Source organism: Aptenodytes patagonicus, chromosome 4, assembly GCF_965638725.1.
Source record: "Aptenodytes patagonicus chromosome 4, bAptPat1.pri.cur, whole genome shotgun sequence".
NCBI classification, from domain to species: domain Eukaryota; kingdom Metazoa; phylum Chordata; class Aves; order Sphenisciformes; family Spheniscidae; genus Aptenodytes; species Aptenodytes patagonicus.
The window spans coordinates 48,407,065-48,426,791 of record NC_134952.1 but is presented as its reverse complement, the minus strand read 5'-3'; the positions used below and the strand labels follow the sequence as shown (position 1 = coordinate 48,426,791).

At 35.9% G+C, this 19,727-nt stretch overlaps 1 protein-coding gene across 5 annotated transcripts in view; it reads left to right on the top strand.

The window, feature by feature from the left end:
- Window positions 1-19,727, top strand: part of GRIA2 (glutamate ionotropic receptor AMPA type subunit 2) — a 101,979-nt gene that overhangs the window by 74,476 nt on the left and 7,776 nt on the right. For all 5 annotated transcript variants that reach the window (XM_076336630.1, XM_076336629.1, XM_076336627.1 and 2 more), the window contains exons 7-12: window positions 802-969; window positions 1,254-1,358; window positions 2,092-2,202; window positions 3,337-3,543; window positions 4,053-4,423; window positions 8,482-8,680. In XM_076336630.1, coding sequence (XP_076192745.1) covers window positions 802-969; window positions 1,254-1,358; window positions 2,092-2,202; window positions 3,337-3,543; window positions 4,053-4,423; window positions 8,482-8,680 — 1,161 coding nt within the window. The remainder of the gene's footprint in view (window positions 1-801; window positions 970-1,253; window positions 1,359-2,091; window positions 2,203-3,336; window positions 3,544-4,052; window positions 4,424-8,481; window positions 8,681-19,727) is intronic.

Genomic DNA, 19,727 nt, shown 5'->3' with positions numbered 1-19,727 from the left:
AGATGTAAAATTTTCCAGTCATTGAAGATAACTGCTTTTGACTGTTTAGTCCCAGCTTCTGATGCATGTGGTTGCAAGATTCTTCTCTGATGTCTCAAAAGTTGTAAAGCTCCTTATATCCTATCAGACTAGGAACGTGGGGCTCTTCCTTGCCTATATTGTTCTTTGAGGGGCACCACTTCTTCTTCCAGACATCTCAGCCCAAAACCTGTTTTTGCAGGGTGTTGACAACATATTGCATATTTGAAAATAGCTACCCCTGAGTTTTTATATTTAACAGATAAAAGTTAAGCACACATATATACAAACATACGTTGTTTGGTTTTGTGTGTATATATGTGGGAGGAGATGTAGTCTAGAGATCTGTATATAAATGCATCTCCATGAAGAGTGTTATCAAAGGAACAATTTCTTATTTTTAGAGGCTAGCACAAGTTAAACAGTGGAAATTATTTCTTTTTTCCCCCTTCACCTCCATGGACTTCCAGCCATATCTGCACACAGAACTGTTACACAGTTGTAGTGAGAAAGGAATGTAATTCACACTGAAAACAGCTGTAAACCTTCAGTTTAGACTTACTAGCACTGCCCCCAACCATTCTGATGGAGAACACTTCATTAATTTACGTAGATGCCCTTCAGAGGGTAGTGACCTCCAAACTAAAGAAAAACTGGTCTGATTTCAAGTATATCTTACTGTCCTTTTTATTTTTAATATATTTCTGTGTTGGATTAATGAGGATTGGAAGGCGTAGTGAATCTGAAGCTGTTTTTTAATAAAATATTTTCACTTCTTTTCAGTATACGTCTGCTCTGACCTATGATGCTGTTCAAGTGATGACAGAAGCTTTCCGTAATTTGCGTAAGCAGAGGATTGAGATCTCCAGAAGAGGAAATGCTGGAGATTGTCTTGCAAATCCAGCTGTACCCTGGGGTCATGGTGTAGAAATAGAAAGAGCATTGAAACAGGTAGCTTACCTGGAGTGAATGCTGGGATGAGTGCATATGTGAAATACTCTATAAATGCTTGAAAAGAACCTTCCAGTCTCCTAACCTCCCTGGATGTTGCTGGGAATAATGTGGAAGTGAACTCCTCAAGAATGTGTCTTATACTAAGATGATATATTGGGTAGGGAAAAGAGTCTAAACTGAATGTTTTTGAAATATCAATTATCATTTATGGAAATACAAAATGCATTTTCTAAAAAGAAACAAAATTAATTCTTCTACTACTTTCATCTTCGTCTATATAGGTTCAGGTGGAAGGTCTAACAGGGAATATAAAGTTTGATCAGAATGGAAAGAGAATCAATTTTACAATAAACATCATGGAACTCAAAAGTACTGGTCCTCGGAAGGTAATTTGAATTGTCTTACAGTGTCTTTAAAGGTTTTACCATGCTAAGCAACAGGTTAAGGTAGGTAATGAAACACTATAGATTAATTAAGCATGAGTTGTGATACCATTTATTCATAGGTGTATTCTACAATGGTCTTGCAGGTCAAAGTAAAATTATGTATTATTTCTTTCTAACAAATACAAGTTGTTATTTCTGGTAAGTACTATGTAAGAGTATTTTCCTTTCAGTTTTGTGGATTAAATTTCTTGCTTTCTGATCTGAATTGCTAAATGTGAGCCAGTAATTGGGGAAATATGCTTCTGAATGGCAAATACAGAATACAGCTTTTCAGTGATCTTTCTTTAAATGTGATTATCTTTCTGCTCTAATTCCAAACCTTTCAGAAAAGCCAGTTTCTCGTGTCTTCCTATCTGGAGTATTTCGTAACCCTTTCAATCCTACAGTGTGTGATGTTGATACTAAAACCTGTTAATATGTGAATGAAAGTGGTATACCTGTATTAGACAAATTAACGTGAACAAATGTCATTAGTTCAACCTTGTTACTATTTCTATAGTCTTTAACTACATAAATAGAAATATTTACACTGGTAAATCCATAGTTCTCTGTGAACATAAATCTAAAATAGTTCTCTGTGAACATAAATCAAGGGCATAGTAATAACATGCTTTACCTTTTCTATGAAAGTTCATATTCACTCGTGTCTGTGCATCCTATAAACTCTCTTTAGATTGGATATTGGAGTGAAGTGGACAAAATGGTTGTGAATCCTCTTGATGGCCCTCTTGGAAATGAATCTTCAGGACTAGAGAATAAGACTATTATTGTCACCACTATTTTGGTAATTAACCTCATATTTTGTAAGAAGACAGTCTGTCCTACAGTGGTTTGTTTCTCATCATTATGTTAGTTTAAATATGCTGTCTTTTATTATTTGAGGTTGTGACCTGTTACTCATTATGATGCATAAATAAAATCTGGAAACTAAGGAAATGTATGTGATTCAGTATACGGTTTTGTTCTGTAGAAGACAAACAGTCATTGATTGAATATCCTAGAAAGTTAGAATTTTTAGACCTGAAAATGGAAATGAAATACCTGCTTTCAAAGGAGAGAACTTTGTTTGAAAGGCAGAACCATAGTGTTAGTTTTAGAGAATGGATTTTGCCAAGCAGGAAAGAGACTGGTTCTTATGCTTCAAAATTGTAGCTGCTATGGATTGGTGGAGTGTAAAATAAAACATTAAAAGTTGTGTTCTAGTTGTCTAGAAAATAACATTATGTATTGTCATAGAACAGCATTTTTCTGTAAGTTACACAGCTTCTTTATCAGTTTGGACAAGTCACAGGCTAGATTAGGAATTTCACTGGATGTGAGAATCGTTTGGTAACAACTGAGCAAAGAGGAGATACATTACTTCAATGCGACTTATGACTCATCACAAGTTTTGCTGATGACAGAACTTTACTGCATAGTTATAGATATCTTACCTATTGTTTGTATAGTAACTCAATAAAGATATAGCCTGGAGACCCTGAAGTGTTTTCCCAGGGAAGGATGTGGTTGTGAAATAGGAAAGAATTTTCTTGTATTAAGACAACAACAAAAGCAACTAAATACCTTTGCCTTCTTCCATCCAAACTGTATGAGAGAAAGAAACTGATTTGGGACTTACTCTTTCTTCTCTGAATGCGTAACTCCTGTTAACATTCATGGTCATTATTAACATACTGCTGGGAATCACTATACCTGTAAGTATTGTTATTTGTATATGACTGTGGAGAATGCCGCTTTTAAATGTGTTAAGGACATGTCACATTAATAATTAACAGCTAACATAGACATAGCATGTATGATTCAGATGTTATCTTCTCTCTTTGTTTCACATGTAAAAGGAAATGTATTGATCTATGAAGTGCACAACTGATACATCTGTCTCTTTACGAAGTAGCTAAGGCAAGTTCTTTCTGTGCAGGAGTCCCCATACGTCATGATGAAGAAAAATCATGAAATGCTTGAAGGAAATGATCGATATGAGGGCTATTGTGTGGACTTAGCTACAGAAATTGCTAAACACTGTGGATTCAAATATAAGCTCACAATTGTTGGGGATGGCAAGTATGGGGCGAGGGATGCAGACACGAAAATCTGGAATGGGATGGTTGGAGAACTTGTTTATGGGGTAAGAAAATCTTTTATAATAAAGCCATTAAAGATGACTGATGGAAGGAGTGGGATTTGGTTTAGTTTCCCCTGTAGAGTAGATGAAAAATTATCTAATTCCTTTGATAGAGAATTAGTAACTTGAGTTGGCATGAAAAATTTTGAAAGTAAAGCATGGAATTAGATTTTTAAATGCAAATGAAGTTGGGGGGAAGTGAGTGCGTATTTCATCCTTCTGACCAAGTGAAAGGCAAAGTTCTTTACTAACACTTTTAAATGTCGTATACTTTTAAAAGGGCATGTGAAAAAGGGAAGCTTGGAATATGCCAACCATATGGTTATATGTATTTCAGTAAGAAGAGTTTCAACTAAAAATTTCTGAAATTCTCCATAGGACATTCTTGGTAAAACGCATGTTGCCTGTGTCTCTGCTGTCCTATTTTCCATTTGTGAAATGCAATAGAAACTAAACCATTCTTTGCTCTGATCATTGTATTAGCTATTATTTGCTTTTTTCTTCCTTTACAGAAAGCCGATATTGCAATCGCTCCATTAACTATAACATTGGTGAGAGAAGAGGTGATTGACTTCTCAAAGCCCTTTATGAGCCTGGGGATATCAATAATGATCAAGAAGCCTCAGAAGTCCAAGCCAGGAGTGTTTTCATTTCTTGATCCGTTAGCATATGAAATCTGGATGTGCATTGTTTTTGCCTACATTGGGGTCAGTGTAGTTTTATTCCTGGTCAGCAGATTTAGCCCGTACGAGTGGCACACTGAGGAATTTGAAGATGGAAGAGAAACGCAAACTAATGAATCAACTAATGAATTTGGGATATTTAATAGTCTCTGGTTTTCCCTGGGTGCCTTTATGCAGCAAGGATGCGATATTTCGCCAAGGTTGGTTACTCGCCCATTTCAACTTTGTGCATTTTTGGTCTCAGCCATCTCAGCCAGAGGAGGTTTATGGTGCATATATTTTCACTCTCGGAAAGAAATTAATTACTATGATTTTTCCCTCCCTAAAATCACAAAACTCCTTGAAATAAAAGCAGTTGTCTGTGACATAGGGTAATGATGTATTTGATCGATATTGTCTTAACGTCGATCATACATTTGCTAAGTGAAGTTATATACACCATGCAGAGACTGTAAAATGCATAAGGTTCAAGTCATTCCATGCCTTCTTGGAGGGGTACCGTGTTTTTGCTGCATATTCCCATTTTACAGTTGACAGTGCATATGGTTCACAACAACTGTAATGGGAAGAAAGGGTAACATACTAGTCACGAACTACACAGGCAGCACTTTCCCTCTAAATCTCCCTACGTATCATAACACAGTTATTAACCCACTATTTTCCTACAGGAGAACCTTGAACTGAAATAAAAGTCATGTGATGGCTCTAATTTCATGTGAATAGTTGCAAAACACTCCTGTTTTTCCATGGCCTAGTTTTAGAAAAGTCACAAAGGATATCACTAAAATGAATTTGAAGGTCCAGTTTATAAATGCCTAATTCCTCATGGATTGTCACCTACTTTATTAGGGACAACTGTAAAGCACTTAAGTTTATTCCTTTGCAGCTCATTAAATATTCTATTTCCCTTGTGCACAAGTGGTTCTAGCCTTGATTCAGCAAAGTGGTAAGTAGGTAAGTAAGTAACTACTTACTGCTTGAAGGAACTATAGTGACAAGTGAAATAGGGCAACTGGGTTTAAGGAAATCAAATCAGAAGACCTACCTAATTATACTAAGCAATTTAACTTTCTTCTAAACATCCTAAAGTAAGACAGGGAACAGGTCAATTTCTAGTGAATCTAATGGCTAGTGTGCAAAATAAATCACACCAAGGGAGCATTTCATAGATATAAGTTGTGCATCCCAAAAGGCAACAGCAGGTTTTCAAGTTGTTCTACTGCAGAAACTGCAGAGAGCATTTATTGTGTGAGTATTTTAGCAATTCTGTGTAAAGGCTGGCGTATCACAGTAAGATGAATGATGCGATAGATTTGGCATATAACACCGTAAGAATTGTATTCAAGAAACGAGACAGTGAAGAGAGGCAATCGTTTCAGGTCATGAGAAGCTGTGTTAATTTCAGTCCTTTGAGGTTTTTGTATTGATTACACACTGCACAGGTTTAGTTGTCCGCAAAGTCCTCCATTAGCTACAAAATTATTTTTATTGAATCAAGGCCATAGTAGAATAATGATCTTTCTTTATATTATTATTTTACTGGCTATTAAAGCATGACAGTTGTTGTGCATGGTTTGATAACTTTTGAAAGGTGGTGTAAGAATAATGATAGTAAATGGTCACCATAAAAGGTGCATGAAACTCTAATCATTTTGGAGATTCAAGATTTAGTTTCAGTGAGGTGTTTAACAGCACTTTATTTCATTACAAGCATATTTTTGAGGAAAGCGCTTAGTTTGTATATTATCTGTTTATTATAAAAATAGAAAAGGGCTGAAAACACCTCAGTTATTTTTGTTCTTGCACCAAAACGATCACTGTGGAATTTGAACTCCCTGCAAATGAATTAGAGCAGATATGAAAAGGAATCTCTTCAGACATCAGCAAAATGTCTTTGTGAAGTTAAGTTTTGCACTATTGCTACTGTCATTTCTCTAATAAAAGTGACAACCACTGTAAGAATTGTAGACAAGTAACTAGGGCTTCCTGACTCTGAAATAGAAGGTGGTGTTGAGTAAGACTGGACCACCTGGAAACTGGTCTGCAGTAGCAATCCCCATGTTGCCATGTAGCACAGAAAGAAATAGGATAGGATAGGATAGGATAGGATAGGATAGGATAGGATAGGATAGGATAGGATAGGATAGGATAGGACAGGATAGGATAGGATAGGATAGAAGGTATGATAATGACAATTCAGCAAAGTTTTCCTTATCTTTTTTGAGATGTGAATGTACGCTCAGTACTGCCATGTAATACCTTTGTAAGTATAAAGTGTGGTGCACAAATTTAGGTAATTGTGCATAGAAATTGTTATTTTAGTATTTAATGACCTGATGAATGAGGTGCTTGTACAATTATGGATTCATACTAGCGTATAATTATCAATCTTTAGAAACTTTCTGAAATGTACATAAAAAAAGAAACTATTTATTTAACTGGGACAGACCTTATGGGAAAATTTTAAATACAAATGACGCTCAAAAAAATTTTACTTTTAAAATGTCATGTGGGACCATCATGTCTGGATTGGCATTGAGTTTATTCTTTTTTGACAAAATCGGTAGCGACTTTGTTAGCTGACAGATCATGGGCTTTTGAAGATTATTATCATTTATAGCTGATGTCATCAATACAGTATAAAGTGCCATAAAGTCAGCAGTTATTAAATATACATTGTCAGAGATTTTACCTTGCAAATATATATTTATCATATAATTCAATCTTTTAATTGTAGAATTATTTTGTACTCAGATTACGTCAATGTCAAAATAAGTATATAATATTTTTTCAAAGGTGACAGAAAGCATGTTTGCAGAATACATCTCAATTTAGAAGGAACTTGAAATAATTTCTTTTCTATGGTCCTTTTTAATAACATATTCTGGACCTTATCTGACTTGATTTTCATGTAGTAGAGTCTGTCGTGACATGGAAGAAGTCTTTTCATGTCTGAATTATCACAGAGATTTTTTACAATAGCAATTAGTAAAAATAATTTCTCCAGAATTGGTTCTATTTATTTTTGTTCCCAGTTTAATAAATCCGCTTTACATAACTATCATGTTTTAATGTGTGCATATATATAGTTATATATATCTCTCTATATATATAAATATTTTGTCAGAATTAATTTGAAATCTCATTCACAGTACAGTAGGCTGGGTAAGTGATTTGTAATTTGTTTACTTAATAGATAGAGGAGACACATCAAGACATACCTAAGCTACTGCAACGCCTTAGTACTAGACTTTTTCAACTACATGCACATTTCTGCCAAATAATTAAGCGCATCTCCAAAGATTATGTACTCCTTCCTATAATGTCTTGTTTGGAAACAAAGTAGTAAGTAATTTCAAAGTTTAAAGGATCATTAAAAAAAATGTCAAGTTTGACAATAATGGCAGTATCAATAATTCTCTACTGTTAGTTTTCTAGTATTGAAAATAATTGAATTTCTCTAGTTGTGTGCTCTATACTGTTTTATATATTTTCTTGAGTTCTCTTCTCTTCTCTCTTCTTGAGCAGGAGATGCAAAACAAAGATCCATAAGAGCCCACCTGCTGCAGTTAAAAACATCAGATTATTATTATTATTTAAAAATAGACTTTCTTCACCATTTTTCTGTATTATCACTGATTGTTTCATGTCCAGTCTTCAGTTTGTTAAATGCTTGTATCTTTCAAAAGTTGTGTGCACTTTTTAGTTTATGGATATTCCCTGGGCCAGTTTTTATTGCAAATAATGCTATTTGTTTCTCAGTATAGATTGTCCTCAGCAGCATAAGCCATTGTTTTGTGGAAATCAGTCTTTGTCTGAATGTCTTAGGAAAATAAGCAAGCTAAAGGCACTTAATTTTTAAGTGCATACTGGTTTATCTGAAAGCACTGTTTCACTGGTTTTGTTTGATCCTTTTCATAACGTCATACAAATTCACTTCAGAGGGAATGACAAGTTTATGTGTTAAATATAGCACATTATGATGGGAGCAGTTTCCTTTCAGGATGTTCGGAACTTTGAAGAACTGGATCACTAAATTCTCCCTAAAGTAAACTCTGGAGTCCTGATTTCAGCAAAGTCTGGGAGATGTAGTGGAGTACGCATTGATTCCCATCTGATTAGAATGCAGAGCTGCACTACGAGATAGCCTGAAATGCTTCCTTATAGTCTAATGCATCATTTGCATAAAACTGATAACATGTGTTCCTTTTTAGGACTTTCATTTCAGTTTACAAATCCATTTCATACTTGTTATTAGATCCCTGTCTGGGCGCATTGTTGGAGGTGTGTGGTGGTTCTTTACCCTCATCATAATCTCATCCTACACGGCTAACTTAGCTGCCTTCCTGACGGTTGAGAGGATGGTGTCTCCCATTGAAAGTGCAGAGGATCTTTCCAAGCAAACAGAAATTGCTTATGGGACATTAGATTCTGGCTCCACTAAAGAGTTTTTTAGGGTAAGAATTTCTACTTTTTAGATTTCTGTTTTGTTTTAAATAGGTCTTCACTCATGTAAATGTGTTTTCCCTAGGCTTTATTAAAAGGTTGCTATAAAAATGTGGTATGTGCAGCCTAACTCACAAGTATAAGTGGTTTTGTTTATTCATTATCTTTACATTTTATTATCTATACATAAATATAAGTGCAAAGTGGCTGCAAGGAATTACCTAAAAAATACTCCACTGTAAAGTAAAAAACAAGATATGTTCAGAGAAGGGAGTTGATGTCGTTCATCTAAGCTGTAAGACAGGAGCTAACGATTATAAGCAAGGCTATTTAATATCTGTGCTATATTTTAGGTAGTCGCACAGGGACATGGGAAGGTGCACAGTCATGTTTTAATAAGTATTTCACATGATTTTTCAAGCTTGCAGATGGGGAATGGGACACAACCCTGTTGGCTGCTGTAGTAAATCCATGCCTGCTTTTGAAAACAGTTACTATTTGTATTTGCATTACAGTAATGCCTCGGAAGCCTGTCAGTCCTCACCTTCTACCTCTGTGTATTTCAGTTTTAAAAATGCATGAGACTTCCAATGTGTGAGTCTCAGGCTGCCCTTGAGACACCAGCTAACGTGGTGAAATCCATCCAGTAAATGAGGGAGACGCTAAGGCTGCTGGGAAAAACACTGTGACTGTTTTGCTTTGTCTGTCTGCTCTGTGTGTCTCTCCCTGTAAGATGAAAGTGGATCTAAAGTGTTACAAATAGGAAAAACCTGTTGTTTTCATGTTTTTCAATGGATGATGGTAGTGTTAGGTTTAAAGAAAATGTATTTTAAAATAGTTATAAATATTGCATTTACATTTCAAACGTAGCCTGCCATGAAAGTGAAATGAAACAAGTTCTCACAAATAGTTTTTATGTATTGTATAGTTAGAGCAGTAACTGCTAGATTATGGTTTTCACTGGATCCTGTAATGCATACTTAACTGGTAATGTACTAAATAGGAACCATACTTGTTTCAACTGTAGAAAAGCATTATTTTCGGATTTTGATGATAGGTCCAGTAATAAGACCTGCTGCTGACTTCACTCCTGTTGGCTAAACCAAAACTAACATCAGGTGTGTAAGCTAGTAAAAATGAGGTAGGGTTTGTGCTAAGAGTGTTTAGAAGCATTCAGAAGCATACAAGCACGTGTTTCTGGTTTTGTGAGCGTAAACCTTTTAGATCATGGCTATACTGGGGATTGAATGTGAACTAACAGCAGGTCAGTTCTTTTGAATAGTTTCTCTTTAGAGATTTTTAGGCTTTCTTTTAAAACAGCACACATTTGTATGTGCATGCATCAATATGTAGTTTTTATGCTCCTAGCATATATATACATCTTTCCAATTACGCTTTTACACAACTAGTGTTTCTGGTGATTACCTGAGCATTAATAACTTATTTTTGTAAAAATCAGGTGAAGGCTTTGTGAGGGCATATTCTTCACCTTTTGTTAAGTTAGCTTTGGCTCTGCACAAACAGGGCTATAAAGATCTCTGGAAATGTCTTCTCAGCAATTTCTATCACAAACAAGTTGGTGCATTGTGTGTAATGCAACTTCTTAGCCTGATGGCTCTATCTACTATTTGCTAAAAATCACTTAAATTTGCCCAGTTATTTTTCAAGAAATAACAGCTGTCAGAATTTCTTTCTAGCAGACCTGATACTCAAGTTTCAAGAATGAAACTCTTTCTGCTGAAGGCAATGTGAAAGCAGTCTCTAGCACTAAGGAGACTAAAATTTCACCCAGAGTATTTCTGTATGGTGACTGGATTGGAGTGGATGTGTGATTTTATATGACCTGAAATTAGGACTCAAATTCTTTGAACTGCTGGAAACAACTTTAGTATTTTCCTAGCAGCAAGCTAAAATGGACTGGCTTTTTCTCTATCACTGTCATGAATTAAAAGAAACATTTGGGTTTTTTTCACAGTTAGTCTGTTTTCTGTTCAAGAAGTGGTATTATTTGCAAGTTTGTTTTCTACTGATGGAATGTATACTGGACCTAAATCTTCAGTAGTAGAGCCCTAATTCCTGGAGCAGCACAAAATTAGGGATCGTTGTATACTGGGGATGAGAACAGTAAACTGAATTTTCTTTGCTACTAAAACATGTTTTCTGATAATACTTTACATAAGTGAAAAAGAGATGTTTCTCAGCATTTTCCAAAAAGGAATTCTCAGCAATAAACTAGATGGTGAAAGTTAGCTGAAAAATCCTATCCTGAATAGCTGGATGTATGCATGCGATGTTAATTGAAAGAGGTGGGTTCAAGTCTTTGTCCAGCTTCTATGACTGCTTAAATGACATGAACTCATTCAGATGTTGCATCAGTCTGGATATGTCAGGGACGTCACATTAGCTTGTTCTTTGTTTTGGTTTAGGATTCTAGTCTTTGAGCCACCTACGGTTGGTACTTACTAGTTCATGTCTTCAGTGGCTGTGGCTGGCTCCAGTGGCTACCATGGTGAACAGAGTAATCCAGATATAGGTTAGAAAAACCCAGCTGGAGGAAAGATAGTGGCTCACCGCACACCCTACACATAGTATGGGAGTAAGCATACAAGCGAGTCCGTATCACTTGACTTGGAGATAACAGCCTTGGCATTTACGACAAAAGATGTATTGCCTTTGCACTTTACCCTATTTTAGGTACATACTCCGTAGCTTTAAAGGTAGTACAGACTAGTAGGAGATATTCTTACCAACAGTGAGTAGAACATCATTTGGCACTGAATCAAGAAACATAACCAAGAAAAAGAGATGAAAAGGCATTGTACTCAAGTGTTCCTAATGCTGCTTTAAGATGAGAAGCAGAAGCTTGGTACATCCTGCATAGAAAATATCAGTGCAGAAATAATGGATTTAACAGTATTTAAAAAAAAAAAAAGGCGAAAAGGTAATGACAGAGCTTTGCTGAGCGGTAAACATCAGCAGGAGACTATTACTTCTTATAATAATGTTATAGATACACAATTTTTCTTTGATGGCAGATCCGTCAGGTCTCTCAATTATATATTTGTAAATACCAGAATGTGTAGTAGTTTTCCTCAGGAGATCTCAAAGTTGCTACTAGCAGAACTGCGAGTACGATCCAAGTCTTCAGAGTTCTGTTCCACTGAGTTGGGATACTTACCACTTCTGATGCTTACTAGTGCCTTTGCCTTAGGGATAGTGCTTTTAGAGTTCTTAGTGCAAATCAAAGCCTAAACAAAGATATATAGCACATTGCTGTTGCATTTTCTCTTGGGTTTACAACCTGAAGTAATGGGCAAAACATCAAAGAAAATGTGTGTGGCTGTGGTTTTCCAGAAGTGCACCGTTTTTCTCAAATCAGTAGTGGATTGTAGTGGTGAGAATGTGAATAGGACTGCAAGCACAGCTTGGAAGAACCAGGAGTCATTTCAGTTGATCTTGTACAGGTGCATCATCTCTATAATTGTCAGATCACAGATACTACCTGATGGAGTGGTAAATGGTGGGACAGTGGAATTTCATCACTTTGATACATACTTCTGACACTATCCACAGTCACACAGTATTTTTACCTTCAGTGATTTCTCAGCAGCTGCTGTAAATGCAGTTGATGTATGCATTAGCCAAGACACATAGTTGAACTTTGAAGGGAAAATAAAGTCACTAACCCAAGAAGATAGACTACTGCTCACCTATCACTGCAGAAATTAAATTTTAATAATTGTCTACATGTGTTAACTCCTGAAGTTGCCTTGGTCACTTTCATGGGCTACGGCACTGGAAGAAAGAAACGAAAGTACAACTGCGTAAGTATGCAAGCTTAACGTTCGCTGGAGCATTTCCATGCTTTCTACCTGCTTGAAAGCATATTGAAAATTAATATCAAAGTGTTACAAAGAGAACAAAAGCTAATTACTTTTAAAATTCCATCATGTTTTTGCTGTATGCCTAGCTCTATTCATCAAAAATATGTACAAACCTGATAGACAAATGAAATCGATCATGCTACCTTTTTTTCCACTTTAAAAGATGAATTGTAACTAGTCCCATGTGTAAGGTAAGAAGGCATCTCAAAAAGAAAAAATGACATGCAGAGCAATAATTAGACTAATTTACATTCTCTCTGTTTGCAGTAGTTTTTATTGAAAATCTTTTTATGTGTGCCTATTTTTGAACCAACAGCGTGACACAGACAGACCAATCTGTTTCGTTCTAACTGTTTTGGTGGCCTTTAAGAGTAGATCCTCTGCCAAAGTAAAAGTAAGCAGAACTGCTCCATAACAAAGAATTATTTTTTAGCTTTCACTGAAAAGACTATGGAAGAGTTGCTTATTCTTGCTTAAGAGGCAAGAGTTCCAGAATGAAAAGTTGGGCATGGGAAAAATGCCAGAAGGATGATAATCCTTGCTGTCTTATAAAGAAGTCCTCTTCCATAGTGAAAAGCCAGGAGGAAACATAAGAAGAGCTGACAAGACCCCTTGAGTCATTTCTCCTGCGAAAGCATTGTCTGTTGGGAGGCAAAGAAAATTTGGCCTGAAGGTTAGTATTCTTGTCTTTTCTGAGGATCTTCAACACAGTCCAGTGCCTCTAGATTTATGAGTACTTTGAAATTTTTTTTTTTTAACTTATGAAGGTATTTAAATTGGTGATTGTATTACAAGAGGTTATGCAAAAAGAGAGAAATCATACAGCAGTCTCTGTGAACCTCAATCTGTCTTTATGCTTATCAAGATATTCAAGCTTCTAAAAAAAAATGCCACAGGAAATCTCTAAAACCAGTGAGAAGAGAAGAAACACTCTGATTTTTTTAAATGGAATTGAGGTAAAAAATTATGAATCCTCCCTCAGCCTCAATTTTTGAAGTTTGAGATGTAGAAGAATTATGGAACATATGTTTTCAGAGTTAAATTTTGACTAGCTCCACAAAAGCCCTTGAGAAGCGAAGGAGACAAAAGACTCAGTTATGAAATCTCTAACTTCTACCATGGACTCGACTCGGTACTTTAAGAGGCAGGGACTATAGGACTGGCATTTCATGAATCAATGAAGGAGATATGATTAGAGAGGATGGGTTTGGCTTTTTAAGTTTGACAGAAAAAAAAGATATGTAGCTGAAATACTGAGCACTGAGATAATGGGAAGACTGCCCTTTGCATCCAGTAGGATATTAATGAAGATATGGTTATACTTTTTTGTGGTCTAGAGGGTTCAAGTGATTAATTTTCAGTTGTTTTCTTGTTTTTTGAGGTCCTTACATCTGGGCAACACACAAAAGAATTGATTTAGGCCATTGTGAAAGTAATTTTAAAAGAAAGACTGTAGTAATCAATATGTCCTTTTTTCCCTCAAAGCATCTCTCTTTGTTATTTTCCAGGTTTCATTTTTTTCTCTCTCCACATTACCCTAAATACTGTCTTTTGCAGACAGCTCAGTGAGCGTAGCGACCAAAACACCGTGGTGCTTCAGAAACCTTATTACATATATTACTCAGAAAGCTTCATTTCAAATTAGTATTTGCATAATATTTATTAAAAATAAAATTTATCCCTTTCTAATAGAATTTTCCTTCCTTGTTTGTAAGGACAAATTGTGTCTGATGAAAGAAACATTGTTCCTTGATCTTCTCTTTCAAATTTTCATCAAGTTTTCTTAGATGTTCTAATCAAAGTATGCTGTGTGGTAGGTAATTTTGTGCTGGGCCCAAATGCATTTGCAGCAGTATGGTTTGAAGATTCTCCACTATTGTGTAATTTATTTTTTAAATTGATACACTCTAAAATAAGTATAAATGAGTATAAGTTCCGTTTGCGCTACTCCTAGGGGCAGATCATTCCATAATACCACTCTTGCTATGGTTAGAAACATTCTTTTATTTTCCAGCCTGAATGTATTTATAACTAGTTTATCCTCAGTTGTTACAATACATTAATAATTACTATGTAGATTTTTTTTCTTCTCGGTGTTTATTTTCCTGATGCATTAATACAGAGCAAGTATTTTTTTTCTAAGCTTTCATTTCTATCAACAAGACTATACTTATTCTTGATTTCCAAGTAAGGCATTTTGATCCCCAATCATCTCATAGCTCTTCTGTGTGTGTGTGTGTTGTAGTTTGAATTAATTGTTCCTGCATGTGTGTGAACAGAAGTGTACATTGTATGCCATCTGAGATCTCAGCAATGCTTTGTACAAAGGCATTAGTATTTCTTTTTCTTTTTGTCCCAATTGTGTCACAGTGTTTGATGGTAATCATTTTGATCATAGTGATAGATCAGCCTTTCTTCTGTTTGTATCCAACTGAAGGTCTTCCATTTTATTGCAGATTTTCTTATTGGTCCCAAAGTGCTGGACCGTGCTTTTGAACTTGAAAGTTTCATTTCATTTCTATCATTCTAGTGCTCAGAATTTTCCATTTCTCAGATATATAAAAAATAAATAATTTCCCATTGTCTGGCTTGATGTGTTTTCATATCCCAATTTCCTTTCCTACAAATCCTAGTCATTTCTGTATCCAAATGTTTTCACTCTAAAACATCATCTGAAGCTGTGCATGCCGTGCAGTACTTCAGACCAAAAGAGCTGCGATTGCTTTGAATACTTTTTCATTCTTGTTAAGTCCAGGCAGTGTGTTTGTGGTTCTAGACTCTGGTAAGAGCACCTGCAGTTCACTACAGAATCTGTGATTGCTTGAGAAAGTGCTTTTGTGTTTTGGGATTTGGTTTATCCTCCCGCTCCCAGTATGGTTGCAATTAGTTATTTGTGTTTTGCATCCATCTTGTTTTGATCATTTCCATTTCTGTACCCTCATTCCTATTACCTGTTCTTCCTTTACATTAATCTCATCAAAACCAAAGCTAAAGTATACATTTAGATTATGGTCCTATGTGTAGATTGTCATCATTCTCTGCGTTTCTTCCCACCACACAGCAGATATACTTTCCTTTCTCCCATTCTTTTTCACTTGTGAGGTTTGAAAATCTGCTGGTGTTTGCTTTTTTTTTTCAGTTCAGTTTATACTACATATTGTTTCCTTTATGTTCTCACGTTTGCCCTGGTGAAATCAAGATCCTGCTTACAAATCTACATTTGTATTACAGAGGTGTAGCAAAGCTGTAGTAGTAGATACTGCAACATTGCTGTAGTACAGCTGTCCCTGTATCAGTAGGTTTATCGCACTGAAGTTTGCTCTAGGAGTGGACAGTGGATTTTCGTTGTGAACAGCACTTAAAAAGAACAGAAGGATTTGGGTCATCATTGTAGAAATTAGTTTGTGTGACATTTATCTGAGTTTTTCATGAAATTAAATTGAAATGGTCTGCTTTGATTTTATGAATATGCTGAACAATGGGGAGGAATTTAGATTCTGTTGAAACTGAAATGAAGAAGTCTCAGAGGAGGAGTGATTTCAGCAAGTATTTTAACAGTGGTTAAACGGTCTTGAAACTAACATCCCTTTGTAAGACAAGCCTTCTTGAACGCTTAACTCTTTAAAACACATGAAGAACATGATGACAGCGTAAGGTCCTTGTCTTGCACATTCATAGTGTCTTCTCATATCTGGCTTCTTGGAGAAAATTATTTTAAGTAGGCTTTTGAGGAAGAAATTATTAAGATACATTGTTTTACAATTTTTACTAATAAGACCAAATATATTAAAGGTATTTTAAGTAGCTCAATTAAGTAATGGAAACTGGAAAGCGATAAAACTGCATCTTAAGAACGTGTAACGAATTTTTGCCAGTACTGAATAAAATAGTCAATATAGTACAAAATTTAGATCTTCCATTTAATTTAAGTATTCACCCAGTATAAACAAGGTTAAGTATTTTGAAGTACTTGAGTTAATTAAAGAGTCTGATAAATTAGCTTTGTCCTTTTCTGTGTTTTTTGGATGTATCAATAATTGATTTGCTGTGTAAATTGGCAAGATTCATTTGTTGTTACACTTTCTAGCTACTGGTGACAATACCAGTTCCTGTCCTTTTATTCAGTGTGGAAGGTCAACAAGATAGTTACACAAACCATATTTGAGAATTAAAGTTCTGCTCCTGCAGTACAAGATCATCGTCTAGTAGAATGTTATAGTCTGAGGAGCTATTTCTGTCAATGACATACTAATTACAGCACCCCATTTTAAGAATAATGGGTCTTTGAATGACAAAATGGAAAAGTTATCTGATGACCCACAAAATACAGTTAATTAATTTGATAAAGCTTTGCATAATTTAATTTCCTAATGAGTTTCTTAATGAAGGCAGTATTTTACATTTAAATGGAATGTGTACTTTGTAATAATAATAGTTTTCATAGTCATGAAGCCCAGTGGTGACATGATATTAAAAAAAAAAAGTGTAGCTTCTAGGGCATTTTTGTATCAGTTATTGTATTTTCATAGAAGTGGTAAATAGTGGGGAATATTAGGGTCTTATACTGTCATGTTGGTGTTGATTGTAATACCAAAGTTATGATTAGCTTTTAACATTTCATGTATACACTGAAGTGTCATCTTGCAATAGCAATGAACCACAGTAATTAAGAGCAGTGCAGATTATTTCCATATTCTTGTAGTCAAATAATATAGCAATCTATAATGGTTCCATTGTTTGAGTTGCATGACAAAAAGTTATGGGGTTTTCTTATGGAGCACTGCCGTCCTTTTAGATTTTTGGTGCCATTAAAGGAGTATATAAGGAAGAGATGTGAAAACCTAAGTTGCACACAGGGCATCCTGCATTCACAATAATTCTGTTTCCTCATGGTTTAGTCCGCTGTTGCTGACGACTGCATGCTTTTCCAAGTGCAGTTAAAGGAAATGAAGATGATCTTTTGCAAAATATATGGTCAACTATAGCACTGGCCAAATTTAAATAAGAATGTAATGTGCTTGCTTTTTCCAGAATGAATTTGAATTAGGTATATATTTGAATTGGCATAAGTGTACATGCTTTTTTTTAACTATCAGATAATGTTGGCTTTATGAGTGAGTGTGCGTGTGAACAGAATGCTAGATGAAGGTCTCTTAACACTGCCCTTTTCTACATCCTTTAGCTCTACCTTTCAAATAAAAGACATTCTGAAAACAAAATAATGAAGGAAATAAAATGAGACAGTTCTGAAAACAGAATGTGTTGCTATTGTGTAGCAATAGAAACAAAAGCCTTAGAAGTCACAAGTATCCCTTAGGTGGTGGCTCATTGCTGCTCTTAATTTTTCATGAGTCTAGACTAGGCCAAGGACTAGGTAGAGATCAAGACTGTGAGCTGTATGAATTCCAGCATGATGTTTTTCAGTGTTCATGGCTGCAGAGGGCTGTGCAGTCATGGCAAATTCTGAGTGCTATTTCCTGGTGACGTTTTTCATTACAGATTTTTATTTCCAGGGTTGCTGGGTCAGGTATTCCTGCATTCATTTATATGGCAAGGACCCTGTGAGCCATCTAGTGGGAGGTTTCTTCTTAACACTTGACCATTTGGGAAATCTGTTCCTTGCGCCTTTTCCCATTCAGCCGTCCAGCACCAGCCCCTCAGTCTGTTGGGACTTCTGTCATCCATCCCACTTACGTGTTGTGATCAGATTCCTATGAAGTGACAATGGGAAATGGGGAGCTGCGTTTTATTGAGGTTGAATGACAAAAGCAGAACAGACCTTGCTAGACCTCTGTTGTTTGATATATAACACAACCTGTAAAAGGTAGTTTTAATAAACCAGGAAACAGTGGAATAACAAAAGGCAGTTAGGTCAGTTTATGAACCTGTTCATGACAGTTACCTAACTGGAATAAAGAATGCTTATTTGTTTAGTATTTGAATGTTTGTACAAGAAGAAAATAATGTTTTAAATGTCAGCATAAGCTCTTCTTTTCTACAACATGGGATCCAAATGCCTTCTAATGAAAGTTGTAGTGACGGGCACTTGGATGTATGTCGTCTGTAAGACCATGTAAGACAGCTCTAAACCAACTTTAAATTTCCCCCTTTATAAAGCAAACCTATGGTAATTCATGAAGTATCACTGTAATCATTTTTATAACACCGTCGGAAGCTTAATGACCCTTGCTTAGTTTGTAGTAGTAAATCCCATGCAGCAAGTTGGATGTATGCTGCCAAATGAATGTTGACCTGTGGTAGGAATGGGATGGAGCATCTGGGTTCAATTAGAAAGTAAGTTTGGAGAATGAGATTTCAGGGAAGATTGAGCTCCTTCATATGAGGCTGGGGACTTTCGAGTCCAAGCCTGAGTGGGCTAAGGACGGAGGAGATTGAGCACCCTGCAGAGCTAAACACCGATAGCTCTGCTTCCAGGGAAGTGAGCAACAGCAGCAGGACTCGGGGAACAGATGATAGAAAGCTATGCACTTAGGATTTAGACTTTCTTTATATGCTCTGGGGAAGTTGATGGAGTCTGTCAGACATTAAATGGCCTGACTGACTTGCATCTGCAGGTGGGAGTCTCATTCAGGCATGGAATGCCATTTGCTATCTGTTAGAGGCACTTACCTGTATCTATCTATGTATCAGGTAAATAATAGGCAGAGAAAAGTGCAATACTGGATTTTTACTGATAGCTTATAGTACATAGTGATAGTTTACTTTGTGAACTGGCTTTTCAAAGATGCTGCAGTATACCATTTTTTAGGATTCCCCTAGTTTTTAGGATCATATTTTTTAGGATCTTCTTGGATGGAACAAGAACAGTGCATATGCAATATGGCAGATGTTCCAAGAATCTGAGAAACCCACTGTGCCTTCAGGTCACAGTTATTTTTCTCAGTCATTCTGGTCATGCTGAGTATATCCAACTCTTTTGATATTAATGGGTATACTGAGTATGCGTAGATCAACAGATCAGCATATGCAACAGCTGATCTGCAAGGGAATTTTCAAAACGCCATCTGTGCCAATGTACATGTAGATTCTGGTAATAGTTGGAATATTTAGATGTTAGAAAACTTTCAGTGGTTCTTAGTACTGCCAGAACTTTTAATACTAGTAGACATACAGAGATCATGGAGAAATCTGAGCCTCAGAATCTTCCTAGACT